Raw genomic sequence first — 23,338 nt, forward strand, 5'->3', positions numbered from 1 at the left:
AGGATGAACTTTTAACTTTGGGTGTGGGTGGGAATCCAGAGTGCTACAGAAGTGTTAATGCAAGCAGATTCAGTGTTAGAAAACTTCCCAACAGTAGTTGCTCAGAACAGTTGTCCAGAATCTCGATACTCCCCTAGTGGCAATTTTTTAATACATATCTTTACAAACACAACATTGTGTCGAACAGTTGAAAGGGAGCTTGTTGTGACTGCAATTTGAAACTCTTTCAAGGCATTGCAGTATTTTGCAGAAGGTCAATCAAGGGCATTGTTAATACATTGTTGTGTGTGACAGGAGAGAAACAGCTAGATTTGTAAGATGGCGATGTCCCCGTGATGTGAAATGCAACTGTAGGGGCTAATGTCTTTGCAAATAGAACAAGTTGTGCTCTTGAGTGGGGAGATCATCCCTTTGTGCTTTTGGCATGTGTGTGTGGTGGGAAGGCACTGGTAGCTGAGGTGAACAAGCCTTGTCACAATTGTTTTGTCAGCATGTGAGTTGTGGCTTCAGGCTACAGATGCAACACTTTCAGAGCAACCCACCCCCTTTAAATTACCGTATTTTTCGCCCTATAGGACGCACTTTTCCCCCTCCAAAAATGAAGGGGAAATGTGTGTGAGTCCTATGGGGCGAATGCAGGCTTCAGGAAGCTATCCGCAAGCCATGGGAGAGCTGCGTGAAGTCTTAGAGACTGGATCATGGTGGTGGGACATGGAGGAGCAATCTGGGGAAGGGGCGAGCTGGGAGGCGCTAGCAGCAGGGGGTTTGAGCAGTCAAGCAGGGTCAAGAGGAGGTGGTCTTCCAGTACAGGGTTAGAGGCTGAGAGTCACAGTATGAGTGAAGACTCAGACAGAGAGGAGTCAGAGGTTGACCCTGCTAAACAGCAGCAGGACTATCCCAGTCCTGCTGGCTCTCCTTTCCCTCTGACGCTCTACTCAAGAAGTGTCCTGAACGTTGCTGAGCAATGGGCCATACAGGCCCAGAGCTTGCCCCCTCGATGCAGCCTTTGTCCGCTTGGGAGGAATCAAAAGAGGATCTACTATGTTGTTATTTTCTTTTAATAAAAAGCTAATTGTGTTCCATGTCTCCCATGCTTCCCTGCCCTGTGCTTGACCTGGGCTCACTTGACAGCTCCTTGACATCTGGCAGACTTGGAAAACGAGAGGCTCCTGTGCTCTTCTGTATTACTCAATCCTGGCGCATCACTGAGGGACTTGCTTTAAGTACCTGAGTGGAAAAGACTGGCTGGTGGAGAGACATGCAGCCGCTCCCTCCCTTGGATGACTCCTCTTGCAGAAGCCAGATCGCCCTCAACCATAGAGCCATTTTCTGTTTTGGTCCTGCATTGATAGGATTCATTCCCACTCAATATCTTCTAGATCTTCAGATTCTTGAATCATTTACTAAGATTTTTTCTTTTGAGCCAGGCTTTTAGCCTTCATAATTTTGAGAGTTCTGCTGGCTTTGCATCATTCTTCCTGCTGTTAAGATAATGCTGCTGATTCCTTTTGCCTTTTGCTTTGGGCTGTTTTAATGGGGTTTGGTTTTTCTCCTTGTTGGCCATATTATTATCCACTTTGAATGCTCATTTGAGCTGAAAAGCAAAAGATAAATCCTAAAATCAATTAATAAAAAGCCCTTGCCCGAAGGCTGACTATCTAGGCAAAGATGAGATGCAGGAGAGCACAGGAAGGGATAATGGGAAATTAAAGTTGTGTGCAGTTGTAATGCTTTCAGTAGGCTTTCCTCCTTACCATTATGGAACCTTTATAATTGCTGCTGAAATTGTTGGCATCTGTCAAACCATCATAAGAGTGGAAAATAATGACAAGTTGAGGGAAGTTCCCTCATTTCCTTTATGGAAACATTAATTTGCCAAATGCCAGGCCACAGAATTAATCTTATCTCCATCCTTGTCTTTGGCAGATGATGGAGGTGGAAGCAGGAGAAGCGATCAGCCTCTTCCAAATGCTTTGAACCACAGCTTCCACCAGCCCCAACCAATATGACTGTGCTGGCTGAGGCTGATGGGAACTGTAGTTCAAAAGATCTGGAAGAAACCAGGTTGGTGGAAGGCTGACCTATTGGTAGAGCCAGGGGTTGGTTGATAGGACAGATACCAAAGTGCAGGAGCCAACTTTCAGTTCATCTGTAGGGTTCTTGCTTTTTTTTTGAGCTTTCACTTATTGATTGAACTGGTTTTTGGCAGCTGTAAATGGCACGCTGCGAAGCCTCTCCGAAGAGATGCCTTCAGTTCCACTGAAGACTTTGAAACCACCCTTCCCCCAAGAGGGACTTTTGGCAAGGGAGAAACATGCTCTGTGCCACTGGACACCTGTTGTGAGGCATATTGCAGTGTGCTCAACATATGTGCCCAGCTGAGGGCTGGCAAAGTGGGAGGGTGGGAAAGGCTCAGTTGACTTCCTATGGGGATTGACATCTGTGTGAATTTAATTCTGTGTGGAGGGATTGTGCCCTTATTTTGGATGCAAGTTTGCATTGGGAATTCAGTGTAAATTTAACACATGAAGTGCCGTGGGCTTTGCCCTAATACTGCACGGGTTCATGCATCTATAGGAGCCTAAAAGTGTTAGAATGCATAATGTACACATTAGAACAGCCTATATAGAGGGAAATCTATGTCTTTGACCCAACTGACAGAAATCATTTGTTGAATTCCTTTTCTCATGAGAAACAATATTGGAGTCCATTCTTTCTTAGGCAGAGAGGTTGCTTAAAAATCCAGAATAATTAGGTGATGTTTCATCAGCAGAACATTTTCTGTCAAATGACAAAAAAAATCATTTTGCCTTCTCGAACCCCATGACTTGAAAACAGCTTTTGATAGCAGTTTTTAAGCAAACAACTGTGTAGTATATTTCAGTCACACCCATGTCTGCCTGTCTCTCGTTCAGTCTTCTCTGATCATAGGTTTACTACGGAAAGCTGCTGTTACAAATGAAAAGTATTTGATGAATTAGATGTGGCTGAATCATGGCAGTCTTGAGCACATTATAGCTGCGCTGGCACAGTGCCTAAGAGATTAAGCTACAAATGAGGGAATCCCCAGCGGAAACTCCATTCATTCTCCCATGAACTTGTAAGGCTGGCATTAGGCAGGCTATAACCTCTCCGTCTTACTCTCCATTCACAATAATCCTGACCTACCAGCCCAAGCTATTGCAAAGGTTATGGCCTTATAAGCTATCTGAAGTGTTTTGACAATCCAAACAAGTCAGATGGGTGGCACAGAAACCCAACGGAATGCAAAAAGAGAGCAACCAGATCTCCAAAGTGCCAGCGATGGAGGTTTATTGTAGGTTTCTTTCTTCAAATGCAGACTTTGAGCTTCTGAACCAGGCTCCTTTTGGAGCCAGATGGGCAGCAAGCAGAGTTTGTGTGATCTGCTTCAGAAAGTCTAGGCTTATGGACTGTGCAGAATTAGACAAGATGACAGGAAGGATTCGAAACCTGCAGGATCAGAGATTCTCAGAGGACTGGAGTAAATATGTGAACTATCTGAAAAGCAATTGTAATCAACAGATTACGCTAGTAGGACTGCAAGAAGTTTTGTAAGGAGGACTATGTGAAATATTGCAGAGAAAAGTACGAAGAGAACTATTAGTGAAGGACTATTAAAAGTAATAGTGAAATTAATGAAATGCAGATTAAGTGATAAAGGTTGAAAAATCTTCAGATGTGATTGATGGAAGTCCAAAACACTGAATAAGATGAGAAAATATGTTGTATTTTTTTGGGGGGGGAATTTTATGTAAAAATTAATAAAAATATATTTTAAAAAAGAAAGAAGTCTAGGCTTGCTCCTCAGGAAGAAACTTTAGTTCCGAAATGTGTTGAGGTACAATAAACATTAATGGGTGTCACTTTTGAGAACTAGCTTCTACCTTTTTGCATTATTTGTGAAATGTTTTGAATGCTCTATGTCAGGCATGACCAACTCCCAAGAGACTGTGATCTACTCCCAGTATAAAAAAACTGGCAGTGATCTACCCATTGTCTTTGGAGGGGGGAGGAGCGTGCGGGGGGGGGGGTGGATTGCATTGTTGAGCTTTCTGGGAGGAGGATTGCACAGAGGGGTTTTTTTTAGCTTTCCCCCCATAACTTTTTGTACATGATAAGGATCTACCGGTAGATCGCGATCTACTGGTTGGACATCCCTGCTCTATATAAAAGACAAGTACTATTCTTTGGAAGTAAGGCCCACTCTAATCCTTGGGACATATTCCTTTTTAAATAATAATAATTTTTTAAATTAAGATTTATAGAGAAAAATACAAAACTTAATATCTTTCCCCTTTTAAAAAACCAAACCAAGGCTATTATCTAGATACAATAAATACACAAAAAGGGAGGGAGGGAGAGAAAAAATAGAGAAAGAGGAAGAAAGAATGAAGAGTAGAAAAGAGGTTAAAAGAGAAACATAGAAAAATAAGATTGGGAAAATAAAGAACTTCCTATTCTTCATTTGTCCACTATATAAAAACAATATTCACTTTCTATAAACAAACATTATCTTCAAACCTCAAATCCATATATCATCATTTCTTTTTCTTTTTCATGCAAAAAGTCTATGTGAGCTTTCCAGTCTTTAACAAATGTTAAAGAAAATGACTTTTCTCTGATTAAACATGTCAATTTCACTTTTGGGGAAGTTTTTAGTGTGTGACATCTTAGTTTATTTTTGGCCTTTGTGGAAGCCGCCCAGAGTGGCTGGGGAAACCCAGCCAGATGGGCGGGGTACAAATAATAAATTATTATTATATTATTATTATTTTGAAAACTAGCTTCTCATTTTTTGCATTCTTTGTGAAGTGTTTTGAACACTCTATATAAAAGCCAAGTAATATTCTCTAATCCCTGGGACATCTTTCAATTGGTATGAACTGCTTACATTTCCTGCACTTGTGACTCCAATATATTCTGTATGAGAGTCATGCATTTTGGTTGCTTGTATATTTGTATTCTTGCTATAGTGACACGGATAATGCTTGTTAGATGGTTTGTTCTCATGTTTTTCAACACGATCAATAGTTAAGTTAATGAAACATATTAAGCATGCAATATGGGATGTGTCATTTCATATTGGTGTCCTTGATAAATCAGATTATTGTTTAATGTGTACAAATTCTCTAGGCTGGTGCAAAATCATTTCCTTGCACTAGCAATACATTGCTGGAGTTTTCACTTCCTATCTGTGCAAACAACCAATAAAAGGAAAGAAAACTGAATACTGCTTGCCTGTTTTTATTTATAAGTAAAAGGACTGGAGGCTTAACGTTTTATCAAAATGAAAATCCTAGGGAGTGGCCAGTGATATTGCTTAGAGCATATCCTATTTTATTTATTATACTTGTATACCATCCAATAATACTTTCAGCACAGTTTACAAGTATAAAACAATGTGCTCCACCTTTCAGTTCACAAGGCAACTTACAATAATAAAAAAGGAAACTGCAAGACAAATGTGGAAAAGATCACATCAAGAAGTAGCAAATAGCACTATAATGGAATCCAATAACATTGTGGAGAGAGAGAGTCACATTATGCCAAATGCTTGGCAAAATAAAACTAGCTGTTATGGCTCACTTGGAAGCCTTAATAGAGGGAAGCAGCTGGGCATCTCTGGAAAAGGGATTTACCAACCAGGGGGCCATGACCAAGAAGGCGCTGTGCTGCCTTCCAGCTCACCAAACCTCAGAAGGCCATGGAAATATTCACAACATGGCCATGGCCTCCACAAACATTCGGTGTTTGCAGAGCAGTTTTTGAAAATGGTTTGGCACAAGCCATTTCTTTCGTTCAGCCCCATTGTTCTGTTTCCCCCTCCTTTGTCAGCCAGACTTTTATATCCCAAGACCCCTGTAAAAATCTAGGTGTCCCTTGAAATACCAATTACTTTCCCAATAATTCTTCCCATATGTTCACCGTCCTTCCTCCTGCAGCTTTAGTGCAATGTGGTTATTTTCTCAAGGAAAAAAAAAATCATTGTTCCAGAAATTATAATAGAGGAACAAATAACATATATTTGCAAAGAAAGCTCTGCCCAAAAAAACCCAAAACCAAAAGCAACACCCATTATTTCTAAGATACTAAAAAGAAGAAAAACAAGTGACTTGTCTAAAAATACCTAACTGCAAGAGCAACATATGTGGCAGGACATATGAGTAACCAGAACATTATTTCTCTGGTGTTGAGTGAATTTTCTTTCTTTCTTTTCCTCCCATCTCCAGTTGGAGTGCTCCATTATTGTGCATCCTGAATACATTTCTTGCTATTTATATTTTATATTGTGGGCAATTTCATACAGCTGCTTTAAAACTTAACGAAAATTCCAGATGTCATGTTAGGAATAGAAAACCAGAAACCAGATTGTAAATCACAACAATAGCATGCATATAATAAAAGAGATGCCGTTTCACTCGTCTTTATTTTATTTATTTATTTAAAAAATCCTTATGCTGACTTTTCTTTATGCCTTCCTTCTGTGGGGAATTTTAGAAACTGATAGTTTGATCTGGTGCGCTCTCTCGTTTGTCTAGATTCAGAGCAGAGTACGGGTTCAGACACTGAAGCATTGGCTGAGAGGACATCCTGCTCTTTTGACACGCACTCTGACCTCACATCCAGTGGCCCCATCTCTCAACCACCTCCTACCTCATCCATGGAGGAAATCCAGGTGGAATTGCAGTGTGCTGACCTCTGGAAAAGGTTCCATGATATTGGCACAGAAATGATCATCACTAAAGCAGGCAGGTAAGATGAAGGCATTCCCTCAGCACAAGACTCTGAGCTTCAATGTGAAATTGACCTGATGAAATAGAAAGGTTGTCACGGTATCGTCCGTGCTTTGTCACAAACTCATTTCCCAAGACTGACAAGGGTTGAGGCTTGGAACGGGACTTTTCCCATACCATAATATCCATGCCTTAGCTTTACATCCATGCTGCTCTGGAGGCAGCCCTGCCTGGCAGTATGTTTCACAACAGAGATACAGCGGAACCTCGGTTTTCGAACGTAATCCGTTCCGGAAGACTGTTTGACTTCCGAAACGTTCGAAAACTGAAAGCGGAAGCCTCAATTCAACAGGGAAACTCTAAACCAGGCATAGGCAAACTCGGCCCTCCAGATGTTTTGGGACCACAACTCCCATCATCCCTGACCACTGGTCCTGTTAGCTAAGGATGATGGGAGTTGTAGTCCCAAAACATCTGGAGGGCCAAGTTTGCCTATGCCTGCTCTAAACAGAAGCTGCATCGCACATTTGGGTTCCGAAAAACGTTTGAAAACCGGAGCATTTACTTCCAGGCTTTCAGAGTTTGGGAACCGAAATGGAGCCATTTGAGAACCGAGGTTTGACTGTATGTAGGAAATATGAGCCATCATTGTACACAAAACCTTTCATATTTCATCTCTTAATCCTAGCTATGGCCATACCAAAGCAACTGTTGCCATATGGGTACATGTTTAGGTGTGTATGCCTGTATATGTATGTGTATTTTCATTCAAAGTGTGATCGTTAAAAAGAATAACACTAAATAATAATATTAATAATAATAATTTTGTACTTCCTGCCATCTGTAGATCTCAGGGCAGCTCACAGCCTAAAAACACAAGATAAAAACAAAAAAAGCATAATAAGAACAAGAGCAAAACAATAAGCTGCTCCGTCCAATATATATATTATTAGTACTGGTGCCTTACCACTGGCCAGCATGAAACCTTTAGTGCTGATTTTAAAGCATTTCCAATGGTAATCTATATATGCAAATACCAAAAAACTCACGACATTTGGAAGCTTGTAGAACTTCAGCGTTAAAATAATAATATTAAAAGATCCATTAAAAGCAATTGGGTGGTGATACCTTCAGAGGCACCCAATGGTCTGTTATCTTTCAAACTGGCGTTGCATATTCCAGCCAGTTCCCATTTTAATTCCAATTAATTTTCATTTTTGCAAATAATCAGCACCTTGGACAGAGAAAGGACTGGCCAGGCTGTAATAGTGTTCAGTCACTTAACAGGAAGGAAAGTTGGGGGGAAGAGATTCAGCCTCTTTCCCCCCACTGTTTGATTTCCGTTATCTTTTTTCTTTGCTCTCCTTTAATTCCCTGAATTTCATAATAGGAACCAAGTGTAAGATATGTTTGTGGCCTGTATTATGGTCCACGTGACACTGAGCTACTGCTCCAGATGAGCCCAATGGGTTTGGAGAAGTTTCAGCAATCCACATCTTAGAAGCCAATTCTTACCTGTCTCAAGGCTCTCCTTTTCCCCATGAGTACAGGTAATAATCTAGCTTCTGTCATTTGTTTTAGACCGTACATGGTTCCTAATTACACAGATCACTGGAAACAAACAATGGATGTTTGGTAGCCGCTGTTCTCATGTTTACGGAATCATATCTCATTCAGTGAGGAAATACTCCTTCAACTCAGTTGTAGGTTTGCAAATAATAATAATAATAATAATAATAATAATAATAATAATAATAATATCTTTATTGTCATTGCCCCCTCTCAGGGACAACGAAATTACTTGGCTGCTCCATCCACCCAGGTAGGGCACTCCACACAAAATCAAAACAACTATAAAAACACTAATTAAAACAATACAGTATAATACAGCAAGGAAGATTAGATGACTTTCAAAGTCCAGGCTTCCCATTCAGGGCCGAGATCGCTCTGGAGAAGAAGCTGTTCTTAAGACGGCTCGTTCTTGTCTTCATCGTCCTGTATCTCCGTCCCGACGGCAAGAGCTCGAAGAGACAGTGACCAGGATGCGATGGATCTTTTACTATGTCCAGTGCCTTCCTATGGCACCTTGTGGCATAAATCTGCTCTAAGGTGGAGAGTGGGCAGCCAAATAGGCTTTAAGAGGTGACTCTGTGCCTGTTTGCTGGCAGAGGGCTTTATGGGATATGCAGATGCTTCAAGCTATCTGAACTATACATTTAAAGCAGCATCATACCACTCAGGGCAGTTTTTTTAAGGGTGCTGTGAGCTGTTAGGACGCTCCCTATTCCATCCGAGAGCTACAATCCCTCAAGTGGTTTAACAATCAATCCCTTTTCCCAGGGAACTTCTCAACTGTGCTTTTAAAAAAGATGTTGGTTTATTTAAACAGCATGACAAATAACACCTAAAAAAATCCCCAACTATATAAGCAATGGGAATGGAGAAAAACAAAACGTGATTCTATATATTCCACTATGAAGCCTATATGCAGGACATAGGTTCTTAACTTGTTGTGTAAAAAAGTGACCGCTTTGAGGTTTGTTTCTTTACAATCAAGTGATATATAACTTTTTTGAAATCAGTAAATACAGTATGTACTGGGCAGGGTCTCTTTTAAAATGAAATTGAGCATCAGTGGCTCAGTGAAGCAAAAAAAGTATGTTCTGGTTAAATATAAAGATGAAATAGTATGATCTAGAGAGAGATAATTTCCCTCCTCCCTCTCTTACCCCAAATAAATTGACTGACGGTACATTCAGGACATTTCTCAGCCACACAGGTTTGTTGTGAAGATGGAACAAAAGGGGACAGAGGCTGACATTAAACACCCCCACTCTGAGCTCATGGCAGAAATGGTAGCATAGAAATGTCATGGTGTGACTTTAAGCTTAGGGAATTCGTTGCAGCATTTTGGTCTGTCTTTAAAACCTTCACCTCCTGGTCCAGTGAGTGTGATCTACACATAAAAGCAAGCTGTTGCACATGTGTGCAATGGATGTGGGTGTTGGGAGTGCATCTGAATGCAGTTTCATGATGCTCACCCAGGTTCCGTTGAATTAGCTGGATGAAACTTTGAGTGTGTAGATGCACATCACCCTATTGAGTTGCTAGTTGTTGCACAAGACCTACCCACTTGGGGACCTCCCGATGTTTCCGTATAAGAAGCAGGCTGTGTTATATTATTGTTGAACGGTGATTTTGGAGTGTGTTATAGTGGCTGCTGTTCTTTTGATTATGATTAAGAATTCCAGTTTAGGAATTTTAATGTCCTTTCCCGTTTGTCTTTGGGATATTGTTGTACGTTGTTGTTTTGTTACTTTGGTTTTCTTTTTTTTCTAATGAAGAGTAGTCTCTAAATGAGATGAGATATGTAATACTTGAGTACAGGTAGGGTTGTATGAGGCCCTACTATTTTAAACTCTTTTAACTGCATACTTGTGCTGTATTCCATTCTGCTAGTCTGGAATGTAATGGCGTTTGTGTGTGCCGGGAGCAAAGCCATTGTGCTTTTGCATGGAACTTGCACAGTTGTTTCTGTAGACTGCTCACACTGCCTACATGGAGGTTACCCTGTCTTAGCCTGAAAATCTTAACCAATTGACATCTATGGCAAATCTCCCATGACTTCACTTAGGCCAGGTTTTTTAAAAAAACTGGTTTCCCATCCTTTGAACTATGATTGCAGCTGGCTCCATTCTCCCCTCAGAAATCTGTACTGCAGTGCTTAAAAGTCTCTTGGGATTCTGTATAGTGGCGATCCCAGGCTCCAGGACCAGCTGGCTCCTAGCAGCCGCTTTTGCTGTCCTGCAACTGATGCTTTCTGCATCCACGAAACTCTTTGGCATCTCACCCACTTTCAGGCAAGGCAGGCCTGATGGATTTGTTGGACTTGTTGCATTACTTATGTCGTATCTCTTGCCGTTTGTAGACACTTTGCAGACACAGGTCTCTGAGCAGGGGAGCTGCTCCTGCGTAGGGAGAGAGGAAATCGGTACCCAAGACTCCATTATGCTTACATGCCATTTCTGTTTCTTATTTTTCGGGTAAAACATTCATGTGAAATGAAATATTGGAGTCAGGGATTTAGGTTTGATGACGCCCTAAGCAACTGAAGGTAATGGGACCCTTTATATGTCCAGCTGTTCTTTGTCAACAACAAATTGTCACTATTTTTTTGTGTTGGATATATGCTACATGGTAATTTATGGACCTAATAGGTATCTAAAGCCATTTGCACATAACAAATAGGAGCCTACACAACACTGTTGCCGTATGTAGGTTTTATTTTATTTGTTTTTTTATCTTATATTTTGGAAATGCACATCCAGGTTTTTTTCCTTTAAATTTTTTGGGGGGCCCTATAGCTTGTTTAGCTTATACGTAAATCCGGCACTGATTGGGGGGCTCATTTTGGCAAAGCAAATTTCATGAAAACCTCCCAGCCCCAGCAAAATGCATCCAAGGAGCCCCTCACACTGTTGGAGGTCTGCGGAGAAACACTTGTGCACCATCCTGGCATGGGTAATATAAGGGTCTAAACCACTGAGCCCCTTGGGCTTGCCGATCGTAAGGTCAGCAGTTCGAATCCACGCAACAGGGTGAGCTCCCGTTGCTCTGTCTCAGCTTTTGCCAACCTAGAATCATAGAATCATAGAGTTGGAAGAGACCACAAGGGCCATCGAGTCCAACCCCCTGCCAAGCAGGAAACACCATCAGAGCACTCCTGACATATGGTTGTCAAGCCTCTGCTTAAAGACCTCCAAAGAAGGAGACTCCACCACACTCCTTGGCAGCAAATTCCACTGTCAAACAGCTCTTACTGTCAGGAAGTTCTTCCTAGTGTTTAGGTTTCGAACCTAGCAGTTCGAAAGCACACCAGTGCAAGAAGATAAATAGATACTGCTGCGGCAGAAAGGTAAACAGTGTTTCCATGCGCTCTGGTTTCCGTCACGGTGTCCCGTTGCACCAGAAGCAATTTAGTTATGCTGGCCACACAACCCGGAAAGCTGTCTGTGGACAAATGCTGGCTCCCTCAGCTTGAAAGTGAGATGAGCACTGCAACCCTAGAGTCGTCTTTGACTGGACTTTACTGTTCAGGGGTCCTTTACCTTTTACCGTTTAAAATCTGACAATATTAGGGGCTAACACCACTGAGGACCTGCTGAGGTGTCCACCCCAAGCCTGGGCAGCAGCTGCATCTTCCACCAGTTCCCTTGTGCCCCTCAAATTCGACTGGACTTAACCGTCCAGAGTTCCCTCACCTTTACCTTTTACCTAGGTAGTCTAAGTTTGAAGTCAGCAAACAATTCTTCTCCCATGAAGGGGCCTTTGAGCCACGCCTTGACACATGGAGCTATCTGTAGGCAGACGTCCAATGCAGTTACAGTTGCCCCACTGCAAGGATTTTGGACAGCTGTAAAAGGTTCAGAAAAGGACCACCAACATTATTAAGGGGGCTGGAAAAATTCCTCTATGAGAAAAGGTTATAATGCCCTGGGCTTTTCAGTTTATAAAAAAGGGAAGATTGTTCACATCACTGTGTATAGAGAAAATGGGTAGAGATAAAAACACACTGGAGCTAAGGGTGGGAAGTCAACTTCTAAGGATATATCAAATTGGAAATTAATTTTAATATTAGAATTGTTAATCTGATATTTGCTAAATTTGTTAATCTGTTTATTATTATTTTTTAAAGAAAACTTAATAAAAATTAATTGGCAAAGAGAGAGAGAGAAAGAAAAAGTGAATAGAGAGAAGTTTTTCTCCCTTTTGCTTAATTCTTTTTTTAAAAATAATTTTTTATTAGATTTTCCACTGTGATAACACAAACCACAAAGCAAAATGATACACAAAAACAGAAAAAAGAAGAAAGGAAAAAAGAAAAAAAGGGGGGGAAACAATAAACAGATAAACAATAACAACAAACTTAATTCTTCACAAATCCAACCTTTTAAACATCTTGGTTGACTTCCTCAAATCCCCTCCTTCCGAGTTTCCTTGTAATTAAAGGTAACAGCTTTCCAATATCATTATTAAACTAAAACAATTTCCAATTATAGTCCATCTTACTCACTTTTCCTAACATTCTAAATCCCATTTATTTAATTATAACTTCATTTAATCCTAGCCTATGTGTTTCTTTCAAGTAATTTCTAATTTTTTATATTACAATATTTATTCAAATAGTCCTTGAATTTCCTCCAGTCCTCTTGAAACTCCTCTTCTTTCTGGTCGCGGATTCTTCCAGTCAGGTCAGCTAGCTCCAAAAATTCCATCACCTTCCCTCTTGCTTAATTCTAGCAGCTAGGTCATTCAATAAAGCTGAAAGTGAGACATTGAGGAGAGACAAAATGAAGCGCTTCTTCACAACAGATCGTGGTTAAGATATGGAAATCGTTGCCGCAAGATATAGTTAAGTTGGACAGCTTCAAAAGGCACATTAATGGAAAATAAAACTATCAGTGCCATGATGTCTATATATTACAGTGCTGGAGGATTTTCAGCTGGGCTGCCTTTCATGGCTGAGACCTGTCTGACTCTGCCACCTTCAGTCTTGCTTCACCTTGTCTATTAGGGCTGCTTCTGGATCAGGCCCCGGAAACCTGATACATCCTTTAGCTGTTCCCCAGCCTCCTCTCTCCAATTAGGGAGACCTTGGCTGTAAATTGCAACTTCCTCTACCCATTTGACTTGGCAGGTTTAACAAGCCGGTGTGGTGGAAATGAGGCAAGGCCCCCAAGCCACTCCATAGTAATTTATCTTGCCTAAAGACTATGTCCGGCTATGAAGCTAACCTCATCAAATAGACAAATCCTCTCCCTCAATATGGGGTTTTGGAAAGGTTCCTCTTCTCCACCCCCCCCCCCGGACAGTTTTATGCTCTTAGCTTTAACTACCCAGAGCCTTTCTGGCCACAGCAAGATTTCCTTGCGCTCCTGCGAATGCTGCTTAAAAAGGAAGCTGCAAATGCCACCAGATACCTCATGCTTAAAAAATGCAGACTTTAAGGTGATGAAATGGAAGAAGCGACAGCTAGGTGGAGCAATAGATCGCAAATGTTCCACGGACAATTCCTTCTGTGCCATTCTGAACTGGTTTGGAAAGAACTTTTCCACAGTGCTTATTTCCAACCCACAACAAACCATTTTTAAAGAACCCAATAGAAAAGACTATTGTGATCAATAGAATGGGAAGAAATTATGGTGCTGGAGGAGACTCTTGAGAGTCCCATGGACTGCAAGAAGATCAGACCTATCCATTCTGAAGGAAATCAGTCCTGAGTGCTCACTGGAAGGACAGATCGTGAAGCTGAGGCTCCAAGACTTTGGCCACCTCATGAGAAGAGAAGACTCCCTGGAAAAGACCCTGGTGTTGGGAAAGATGGAGGGCACAAGGAGAAGGGGATGAGATGGTTGGACAGTGTTCTCGAAGCTACCAGCATGAGTTTGACCAAACTGCGGGAGGCAGTGGAAGACAGGAGTGCCTGGTGTGCTCTGGTCCAGGGGGTCACGAAGAGTTGGACATGACTAAACGACTAAACAACAACAACAAATTGTGATCAATGACATCAGAACATATCATTATGTCCTTTAATCATGTCCTTTAAAACTAGTACTGCACAACATTTTTGGGGGGAATAGGGGTCTATACACCTGGTGAAAAAGTGATTTGGAGTGTGGCAAACTTTTTCCTGAACCCCACTCAAATGGTTTGCTGATGACGGTGTTTTGCATCTGTTTCCTGTTATTTGCTGTCCCAATCAGCTATGGCTTCAGCGCGTTGGAAACCCCCAGCCACCTTCCCTCTTTAAATACTGAGGTCAGGCGTGCCAACTTGAATAAAATATTTTTTTGAGGGGGCAGGTAAGCCACACCCCCATAATTGTGGGGCATGCACACACTATTTGAATGGCAATGCCCATCAATTTTTGGGCTCCCCGATCCCCTCAAATATTTTAGGGGGGGCAAAGGGACTTCGGCCCCTATGAGTTTGCTTCTATGACTGAGGTTAACATGTAGCCAGTTAGATTTACCTAGGTGCTGAGACCATAGAAGGCAAACAAAGCTTTTGAGGTTACTGCCCATAATCTTTGTTTGTCCACAGGCCCTAGTCAAAGTCAACTGGCTATATAAAAATGTTGCTGTTTTGGGGATGAATGATATATAAACCATTGGCACCAAAGAGCTGAATCAGGCTGTAAATGAACTAAGAAAGGGATGAGAGGAGGGTATGTATTGTCAAGAAGATGGGAGAAGCAGCTATTGGGGTAAAGGTGGCATTGGGAGGTGATTATAACCCCCCATAAATATAACTCCTGCACATATCTCCCAAGTTACAGATAGGTAGCCGTGTTGGTCTGCCATAGTCAAAATAAAAAAATTCCTTCCAGTAGCACCTTAAAGGCCAACTAAGTTAGTTCTTGGTATGAGCTTTCGTGTGCATGCACACTTCTTCAGATAGACTGAAACAGAAGTTGCCAGATCCTTCTATATAGTGAGAAGGTGGGGAGGGGTATTACTCAGAAGGGTGGTGGGAATGGGAGATTGGCAGATAGCTGAGATGAGCCTGTTGACGACTCTTAATGACTGCAATAGGTCTTACAGGAAAAGGCAAGGGGTGAGAAGGTGAAAAATGGCTTAGTCATGTATAATGAGATATTCCTTAATTACTTTACAGGACTACCACATGTGGAAAAAGGATCCCCCATTTTCATCGCACTTCCAACATATACCTTTCTCTTTTTCAGACATTTTCGCCAATCTGGTGGGTGTTAAATACCATCTGTGGGTCATTTTCATCATATTTTCTTTTATCGCATAACATGCTGTGAAATTCATATTTCTTTCCCACAACTTTTCCCATAATTCATAATCAATATTGTGACCCACATCTTGTGCCCACTTAATCATGTTTGATTTCACAAATTCCTCTTTAGTTTCCCACTCCAGCAGCCGTGTGAACATTTTTTATACTACTTTTATATTTGTATCTAATAGGTCTTTGAGACTTTCGTCCTGCAAAGCCGTTTTTCCTAACTATCTTAAACAATTCATTAATCTGATGTACCTGTAGCCAATCCGTAACCGGTTTTCTTAATTCCTCGAGATTTCTCAGTCTTGGTTCCTGTCCTATAAAATCTAAAATTTCACTGTATGTTAACCACTGCTTATCCATATTTGTTCTTCTCCTGGTCATAGCTTCCACTGTCAGTTTGGTTTTGCCGTCTAGTATCCCTTTAGCGAAAAAGAATCTGCCTCTCTTAATAATAATAATAATAATAATAATAATAATAATAATAATAATATCTTTATTGTCATTGCCCCCTCTCGGGGACAATGAAATTACTCTCTTGTCTTTTAGCACTGTTGTGGCTTTGAAATTCAGGTCTCTACTGCGTATTATAGCTATTCTGCGAGCCGTTCCAGAGTCAGGTGCAAACCATTGTTGACTGAAGCTGGGTTCGCTGAGGAGTTTGCTTCCTTTAGGTGAATTGCGTATTTCTTGTAGGAAGGCAATGTGTGGTTTCATGGTGTTTATGTATGAGGTGATGCATTTTCTTTTGATAGGGTTTCCCAACCCCCTCACGTTTAATGTAATTGCTTTTAAGCAAGCCATTTTGCTTGTCTACTTTATAGGATGATTCCCTACCAACCCGTCAGGGTTGTCCTGTGTCTCTCGCCTTATATTGTCTATCCAACCTATTTTGTTGTGTTGGCATAAAGTGTGATGGGTGGGGGAAGAGGGGAATTAGAATTAGATTTGGGTTAAAGACTGGGGGGGGGTAGATTACAGAAAGTAGGCTATATGTTGTTATATAAGTGTTTGCTTGGGGTTATTTGGATCATCTGGCTTCCAACCCATTGGTCCTGGGTCTCAGCTGGCATGGAGGGCCTTGTTTAAGGACAGGACATCCTGACTGTCATTTGCGATAGGGGAATGGTCAGTGAGATGGTGTTAAGTGCCTTTGTGACACTTGTGTTGGGTATAAGGTTTATAAGCAATGTTGTCAGTGTTGTTAACAACATTATTGGTTTGTTGGGGTAGGGATATGGGTATTGGCACACTCTGGCACCACCATTGTGGTGGTTGTGTGTCAGATTTTAGCCTGTTTGTTGATTGTTTTATTGAGGTTAGGGGTCTTGTTTTAGTTGGTATGGGTTTCTTTCTTTGCTTTTAATTTTCTTTTACCTACTGATTTTGTTTGTTGCCTTTGTGTGGTGAAGGAGGAGACGGAGAGGTTGGGGGGGGGAATTCACATCATTTTAATTCTTTTTGTACAGTATTAGAAATAACTATTGTGAACACACTGAGGGAAATTAGGTCACTGGTTTGTCTTCCATGAGTGTTCATTTGCCTTGTTGCTCTGATGTATTGCTGTGAGGTTGCTCATAGGACCCAAGATAGCCCAAGATAGAAGCGTGTTGAGCAAATGTTGGTAAGAACACAAGAGGTTTGCTGCATTTGGACCCAATGTCCATTGAATCCAATATTAGTGTTTCCAACTATAGTCACCAGGAGGCCTATAATCAAGGTGTAAATGCAATACATGGTTTTGTCCTGAGTAGCTGTTATTTGGTGGTAGAATGCTTCTGAATTTGGAGGTTCCATCTAGCTAGCATGAGAATGCTGGCTAAGAGTCAAGGCTGCAGCTGAAATTTCACCTCAGCTATAAAGTCACCAGGTGGCCTCAAGTAAGCTGCCATTTTCCTCTTCAGCCCCTCTCCCAATTTACAGCACAGATATATAAATAGTGCAGTGAGGATTCCTGAGGTAATCTGTGTAAAGCACACTAAATGCTATATAAATAGGAAGTATTTTGCCCTCTTATTACGTTTGAGCGGAAGGCATTGAGGCCACCACTGAAAATCATTTCTTGCTTCCGTTATATAGCAACACTGAATTGGCAGGATTCCAGTGTGGCCGGAGGAGGAGTTATAATCTCTTCGATGACCCCAGAAGCGAATATTCTTTGTTCATAAAACAGGGCTACTATCTCCATTTGGTAAAATACCAGGGTGGCACTAGGAAAACAATGTCATTATAAATAGAAATTGGTGTCAGGTGGCCATCAGTGGGATGGCACACACACTGAAGAAAATTTGATGCGTGAATTAGACTGAGCGCATCAGTCCTTCAGAGAAAAAAGAATGCTGCACAGCATGTGCCATTTGTTCTCCTAACCCAGGGGTAGGCAACCTAAGGCCCGGGGGCCGGATGCGTAATCGATACATAAGGGGTGGCAGTTGTCCTCGTCAATGGTTGGGGGCAAGTTGCATTTGCAGCACCTGGAGAACACCATGTTAGTTGTCCCTGGTATTATGACATTGTTGTTGTTTAGTCGTTTAGTCATGTCCGCCTCTTCGTGACCCCATGGACCAGAGCACACCAGGCACTCCTGTCCTCCACTGCCTCCCGCAGTTTGGTCAAACTCATGCTGGTAGCTTCGAGAACACTATCCAACCATCTCGTCCTCTGTCATCCCCTTCTCCTTGTGCCCTCCATCTTTCCCAACATCGGGGTCTTTTCCAGGGAGTCTTCTCTTCTCATCAGGTGGCCAAAGTCTTGGAGCCTCAGCTTCAGGATCTGTCCTTCCAGTGAGCACTCAGGGCTGATTTCCTTCAGAATGGATAGGTCTGATCTTCTTGCAGTCCATGGGACTCTCAAGAGTCTATTATGACATTAGGGTGTGCCATTTTAGGGAGTGAAACTTAATTTTTGCAAATTTCTTCAGTAAGGGGGGGGGGTCTTGAAAATATATCGTTAGGTGTGTGGGATTCAGATCTGCTATCATTTTTTGTATTTAACTTGGTAAGCCTACATATGAGGAAGAAGCACACAAACTGATTTCGGAAAACCAAAGAATTTTAATTTTGCCTTCTGAAAAGGTCAGGCCAATTCTAAATAACATTAATAAATAAAAATAATATTAATCTATAATATAATTGCAAGTACTTGGCAACCATTTGAAATGATTTCTATGCAATTTTACACACATTTTGTCAGGAAATCTTGCCTCTCAGGAGAAACTGGCCACTCTCCAGGTACCCGGCTTGATCTCCTGTTGACCTCCCTGTCTGCATTCCCGGGCAGGATCCAGGCTAGGTCACGATCGGCGATCCTCCTCAAGCGTGAGAAGAACACACCACTCTTCCCTGCCCCCCCCGGGCAGGGGAAAGAGATAGACAGAAATGTATTTACATGCCTTTATTTCTGTCTTTGCAGCATTACAGAGAAACACGTCTGCTCTCTTCAAACTCCAACAGCAGAGAGGCAAACTCCTCCTGTACTTCCTGTCCAGCTCATATTACACTCTGAGCTAATTTCCGGTGCTTTGCACTGAGAATAGACTGTCCCTCTGTTTCCCATGAAACAGTCCCAACATTCCCATTGATGTTTTGCTTTCCAGCTAGCAGCTCGCGGCCGCATTGCTTTCATATCGTAACACATTTTCCCTATCAAACAAAACTAAGCTATATTAATTTAACCGAAATATTTTTGAATTCCCAAGTCTCTTACAACATTTTAGCACCCCTCATTTTTTGATTTTGAAAAATCCAGCGTGCCCTACTGCAGCATTCCTAGCCAGGGGTGTGACCTGAGCCCCCCACCTGCAATAACAGATCCCAAAGTGTCGCTTCTTTGCTTCCCTGTTTCATTCTGGAGATTCTGCAAAAACTTGGAATGGGCGAGTGAGTGGAGGCAAGAGTTTATTGGCATGTTTGCTTGAGGAGTTTTCTCTGCCAAGAGTCCCTTTGTGTCCCTTGACGCTGGACGCAGAGCAACAGTTTTCAGTGTTTTACCAGACTCCTTCCTCTGTCATCTTTACAACCCTGCCTTTCCCCTTCCTCTTTAAATGATGTGCAGATTGATTTTTCAGAGAAATTAAACACTTTTTATTGGTGCTGGGTGGGTGGGGAAGGAAGGGTTGCAGCCTCAATTTAATTTAATTTATGGGGAGGGAATGATGTGGTGATTGATGAACAGGGGTAATTATTGGGGGGGGGTGGAACTGATGTTACAGGCACAGATGTTCTTATATTATATTTATTATAAAATATATATTAATCAGAGGGTCACCAACCACTGGAGTAGCTGCATGTATGTTTGGGCGAAGAACTGAGGAGAATCTCTCTCTCTCTCTCTCTCTCTCTCTCTCTCTCTCTCTCTCTCTGTGTGTGTGTGTGTGTGTGTGTATGGCATGATCCTGGGGGAGAGAAAGAGATGTGGGGCGACTTATTTGCACAGGGGAAATGAGTGGACTGTGGGTTAATTTAGGATGAATTCATTTGGACAATGAATTAGGGGAAACGTGGGGGGGTGTTCTTCCCAATAGTCCTTCCCTCCCTGTGGAACACCCTCCCATTGGATGTCAAGGAGATAAAGAACTATTAGAAGACATCTGAAGGAAGCCCTGTATTGGGAAGCTTTTAATGTTCGATGCTTTGTTATGCTTTTTACGTTTCCGGGCATAATTCAAAGTGTTGGTGCTGACCTTTAAAGCCCTAAACGGCTTTGGCCCTGCATACCTGAAGGAGCGTCTCCACCCCCATCATTCAGCCGGACACTGAGGTCCAGCGCCGAGCGCCTTCTGGCGGTTCCCTCACTGCGAGAAGTGAAGCTAAAGGGAACCAGGCAGAGGGCCTTCTCGGTAATGGCACCCACCCTGTGGAACGCCTTCCCTTCAGATGTGAAGGAAATGAACAGCTATCTGACTTTTAGAAGACACCTGAAGGCAGCCCTGTTTAGGGAAGTTTTTATCGTGTTTTTAATATTCTATTGGCAGCTGCCCAGAGTGGCTGGGGAAACCCAGCCAGATGGGCGGGGTATAAATATAATATTATTATTATTGTAGAACAATAAAATGTCTCCAGATGCCTCTGTAGCCGCGCCAGCCAAATACCTTTGACATTCTTAAAAGTGGTTGGTGCACAAGGCATCCTGTTTGTCCCCAGCGTTTGTTAGGAGAGTGTATGAGTTTTATCGCTGGTTATATGATGCCTGTCTGTGAATGATAGAGAAGGCTATATAAAACCACGTGAATTGTCATTTCAGGCTTGGGTGGTATGTACCCCCATCTCTAAAATGGGTACAAGTTTTTTTCTGAGAGGTTCACATGCAATTCCATCATCACACAAGCGTATCATGTGTGATATGACCTGAAGCCTGTGGTTCACTTTCTTGATGTTTGTTGTGCTCTGTATGAAGATAATTTCCTGCCTTTTGACTGAAGCATGACTAGTCTTGTCTGAGTTATATTGATACCATGTGGGGATGGATGGTTATTATTTAATATGTGGTGGATTTATAAACTCGTAGCTAAGAAAGGCTCTGTGCAGCAAACGGAATATGTTGGGCAGTGTTTCTACAAATTTATATCCGCAGTGGAAGACCTTGTTCAGGCTCTGTGTCGCAGAACTTTTTTAAAAATGTGCAACTTGACATAAAACATTCCAGGAGGAAATTAGCCATTCCAAATTCAGGTTAGTTACATTTAGTTACTGAAGAGATAGGTAGCACATTGCCAAAATAGTGCAACACTTTGTCGTGTTGATAAAGAACATAGAAGCTTAGATAGTTACTTTATACCATTTCAGACAACTGGTTCATCTAGCTTTGTATAATTGTCTCCGTCTGTTCCTCAAGATTTCTGCAGGAACTTGTGATTTTTTAAAAGAAATCCTCATGAAAATTCTTCAGCATTTTAGTGCAAATTTCTCCTAATAAACAAACTTTTGTTGCCAGTTTTGACAGATGTACACTTTTTTTGCAAGCATTTTCTTCTAATATGATATAATTTTGTACACTATTTTCACCAATATACAGTGGTGCCTCCAGTTGTGGATGGGATCTGTTCCGGAGGTCTGGTCGGATCCTGAGGCTTCCACAACCTGAGGACCGCTTCTGCGCATGTGCGCGCGGTGGTAGACCGCTTCTGCGCATGCGCGCGTGGCAAAACCCGGAAAATACTTCCAGGTTTGCTGCTTTCGCATCCCAAAGGTTATGTAACCAGAGGGTTACGTAAGCGGAGGCACTACTGTACTAATTTTTCTGCACACTTACCCCCTAGCAAATGCATGTCTGTGATGGGTGCTTTGGTTGAGATTACTGCCTTGCAAGGAATATGACTAGATGATCCTTTGGGTCCCTTTCAACTCTGCAATTCTATGATTGGTTGGGGAACTGCATCACAAAATTCGGATAAATGTGAATTTTTGAAGGGTGGCTGTGTTTTGGGTCTTATAGAATCATAAAAATCATAGCATCAGCTGTCAAGGAGATAAAGAACTACACAACTATTAGAAGACATCTGAAGGAAGCCCTGTATCGGGAAGCTTTTAATGTTCGATGTTTTGTTATGCTTTTTACATTTCCGAGCACAATTCAAAGTGAGGTCCAGCACCGAGGGCCTTCTGGCGGTTCCCTCACTGCGAGAAGTGAGGTTATAGGGAACCAGGCAGAAGGCTTTCTTGGTAGTGGCACCCTCCCATCAGATGTCAAGGAAATGAACAACTATCTGACTTTTAGAAGACATCTGAAGGCAGCCCTGTTTAGGGAAGTTTTTAATGTTTGATGTTGGAAGGAAGCACAAGGGTTGCCTAGTCAAAGCCCCTGCAATGCCGGAATCTTTTGCCCAATGTGGGACTTGAACCCACAAAGCTGAGATTAAGAGTCTCATGGTATTTTGGAATTTGATAGATTCAGTTTTAAATGGATTCCCCCCCCCTCCACCCTGACATGCGCTCTATCACTGAGCTAAGGACCTCCTTCTTAAGTGTGATGCTTAAATAGAGTGCTCTTCTTACCTAACGCTGTCAAGAGTCTCAGTTCTGAGGGTTTCCTGCCACTTTCTGTAGGCAGAACTCTCAGTAACTAAGTATGGGCACACAAAAAGGCAATGCACGTGGAGCAAGTGTGTGAATTAAGAGGCGGGGAATGAACTTCACAGCTTGCTGGTAGAAACTAATACTTTGTCACCAAGCCCAGCCATAATCTGTAGGCCCCTGCACAGTTCTGTCTCAACAGAGCAGCTCTCTTAGGCTCATCAGGATGACTACGTTGACCACTTTCCTCCTTCCTTTTCAACCTTCATATTTCTAGGAGAATGTTTCCTGCAATGAGAGTGAAGATTACCAGACTGGACCCCCATCAGCAGTATTACATCGCGATGGACATTGTGCCTGTGGATAACAAGAGGTACAGGTAAGAGCTGCTAAAGAATGGGAACTATTAACTAAGTGCTCCATTGAGAACCAGAGAGCCTGAGCGAGCAAGAGAGAAAGCTCAGCGCCAGACCCCAAAGGGTCAGAATTGCTTTTTAAAAGAGAAGAGAGATGTTTGGATGTGAATTGGAGTGTGCCATAACACACCTGGTTAAAAAAATAGTGCACACACACACGCTCTCTCTCTCTCACACACACGTATATTAATTCACCACCATCACCAGTGCTTTTTTTCTTTAGAAATGTTTAGGGGTTATGTGTACCCCTGTGTCCCCCCAGAAAAAGCAACAACAACAACAACAACAACAACAATAATAATAATATAGTATAATAATAATAGTATATCTGAAGGAGCGTCTCCAC

At 42.0% G+C, this 23,338-nt stretch overlaps 1 protein-coding gene across 1 annotated transcript in view; it reads left to right on the plus strand.

Annotated features, from left to right (window-relative positions):
• TBX15 (T-box transcription factor 15) overlaps positions 1–23,338 on the plus strand; it is a 98,941-nt gene that overhangs the window by 34,486 nt on the left and 41,117 nt on the right. The window contains exons 2-3 of the mRNA XM_083481816.1: positions 6,561–6,774; positions 22,854–22,955. Of these exons, the coding sequence (XP_083337942.1) occupies positions 6,561–6,774; positions 22,854–22,955 (316 nt within the window). The remainder of the gene's footprint in view (positions 1–6,560; positions 6,775–22,853; positions 22,956–23,338) is intronic.

The sequence above is a fragment of the Podarcis liolepis genome (genome assembly GCF_965112155.1).
Source record: "Podarcis liolepis genome assembly, chromosome: 17".
Lineage (NCBI taxonomy): Eukaryota > Metazoa > Chordata > Lepidosauria > Squamata > Lacertidae > Podarcis > Podarcis liolepis.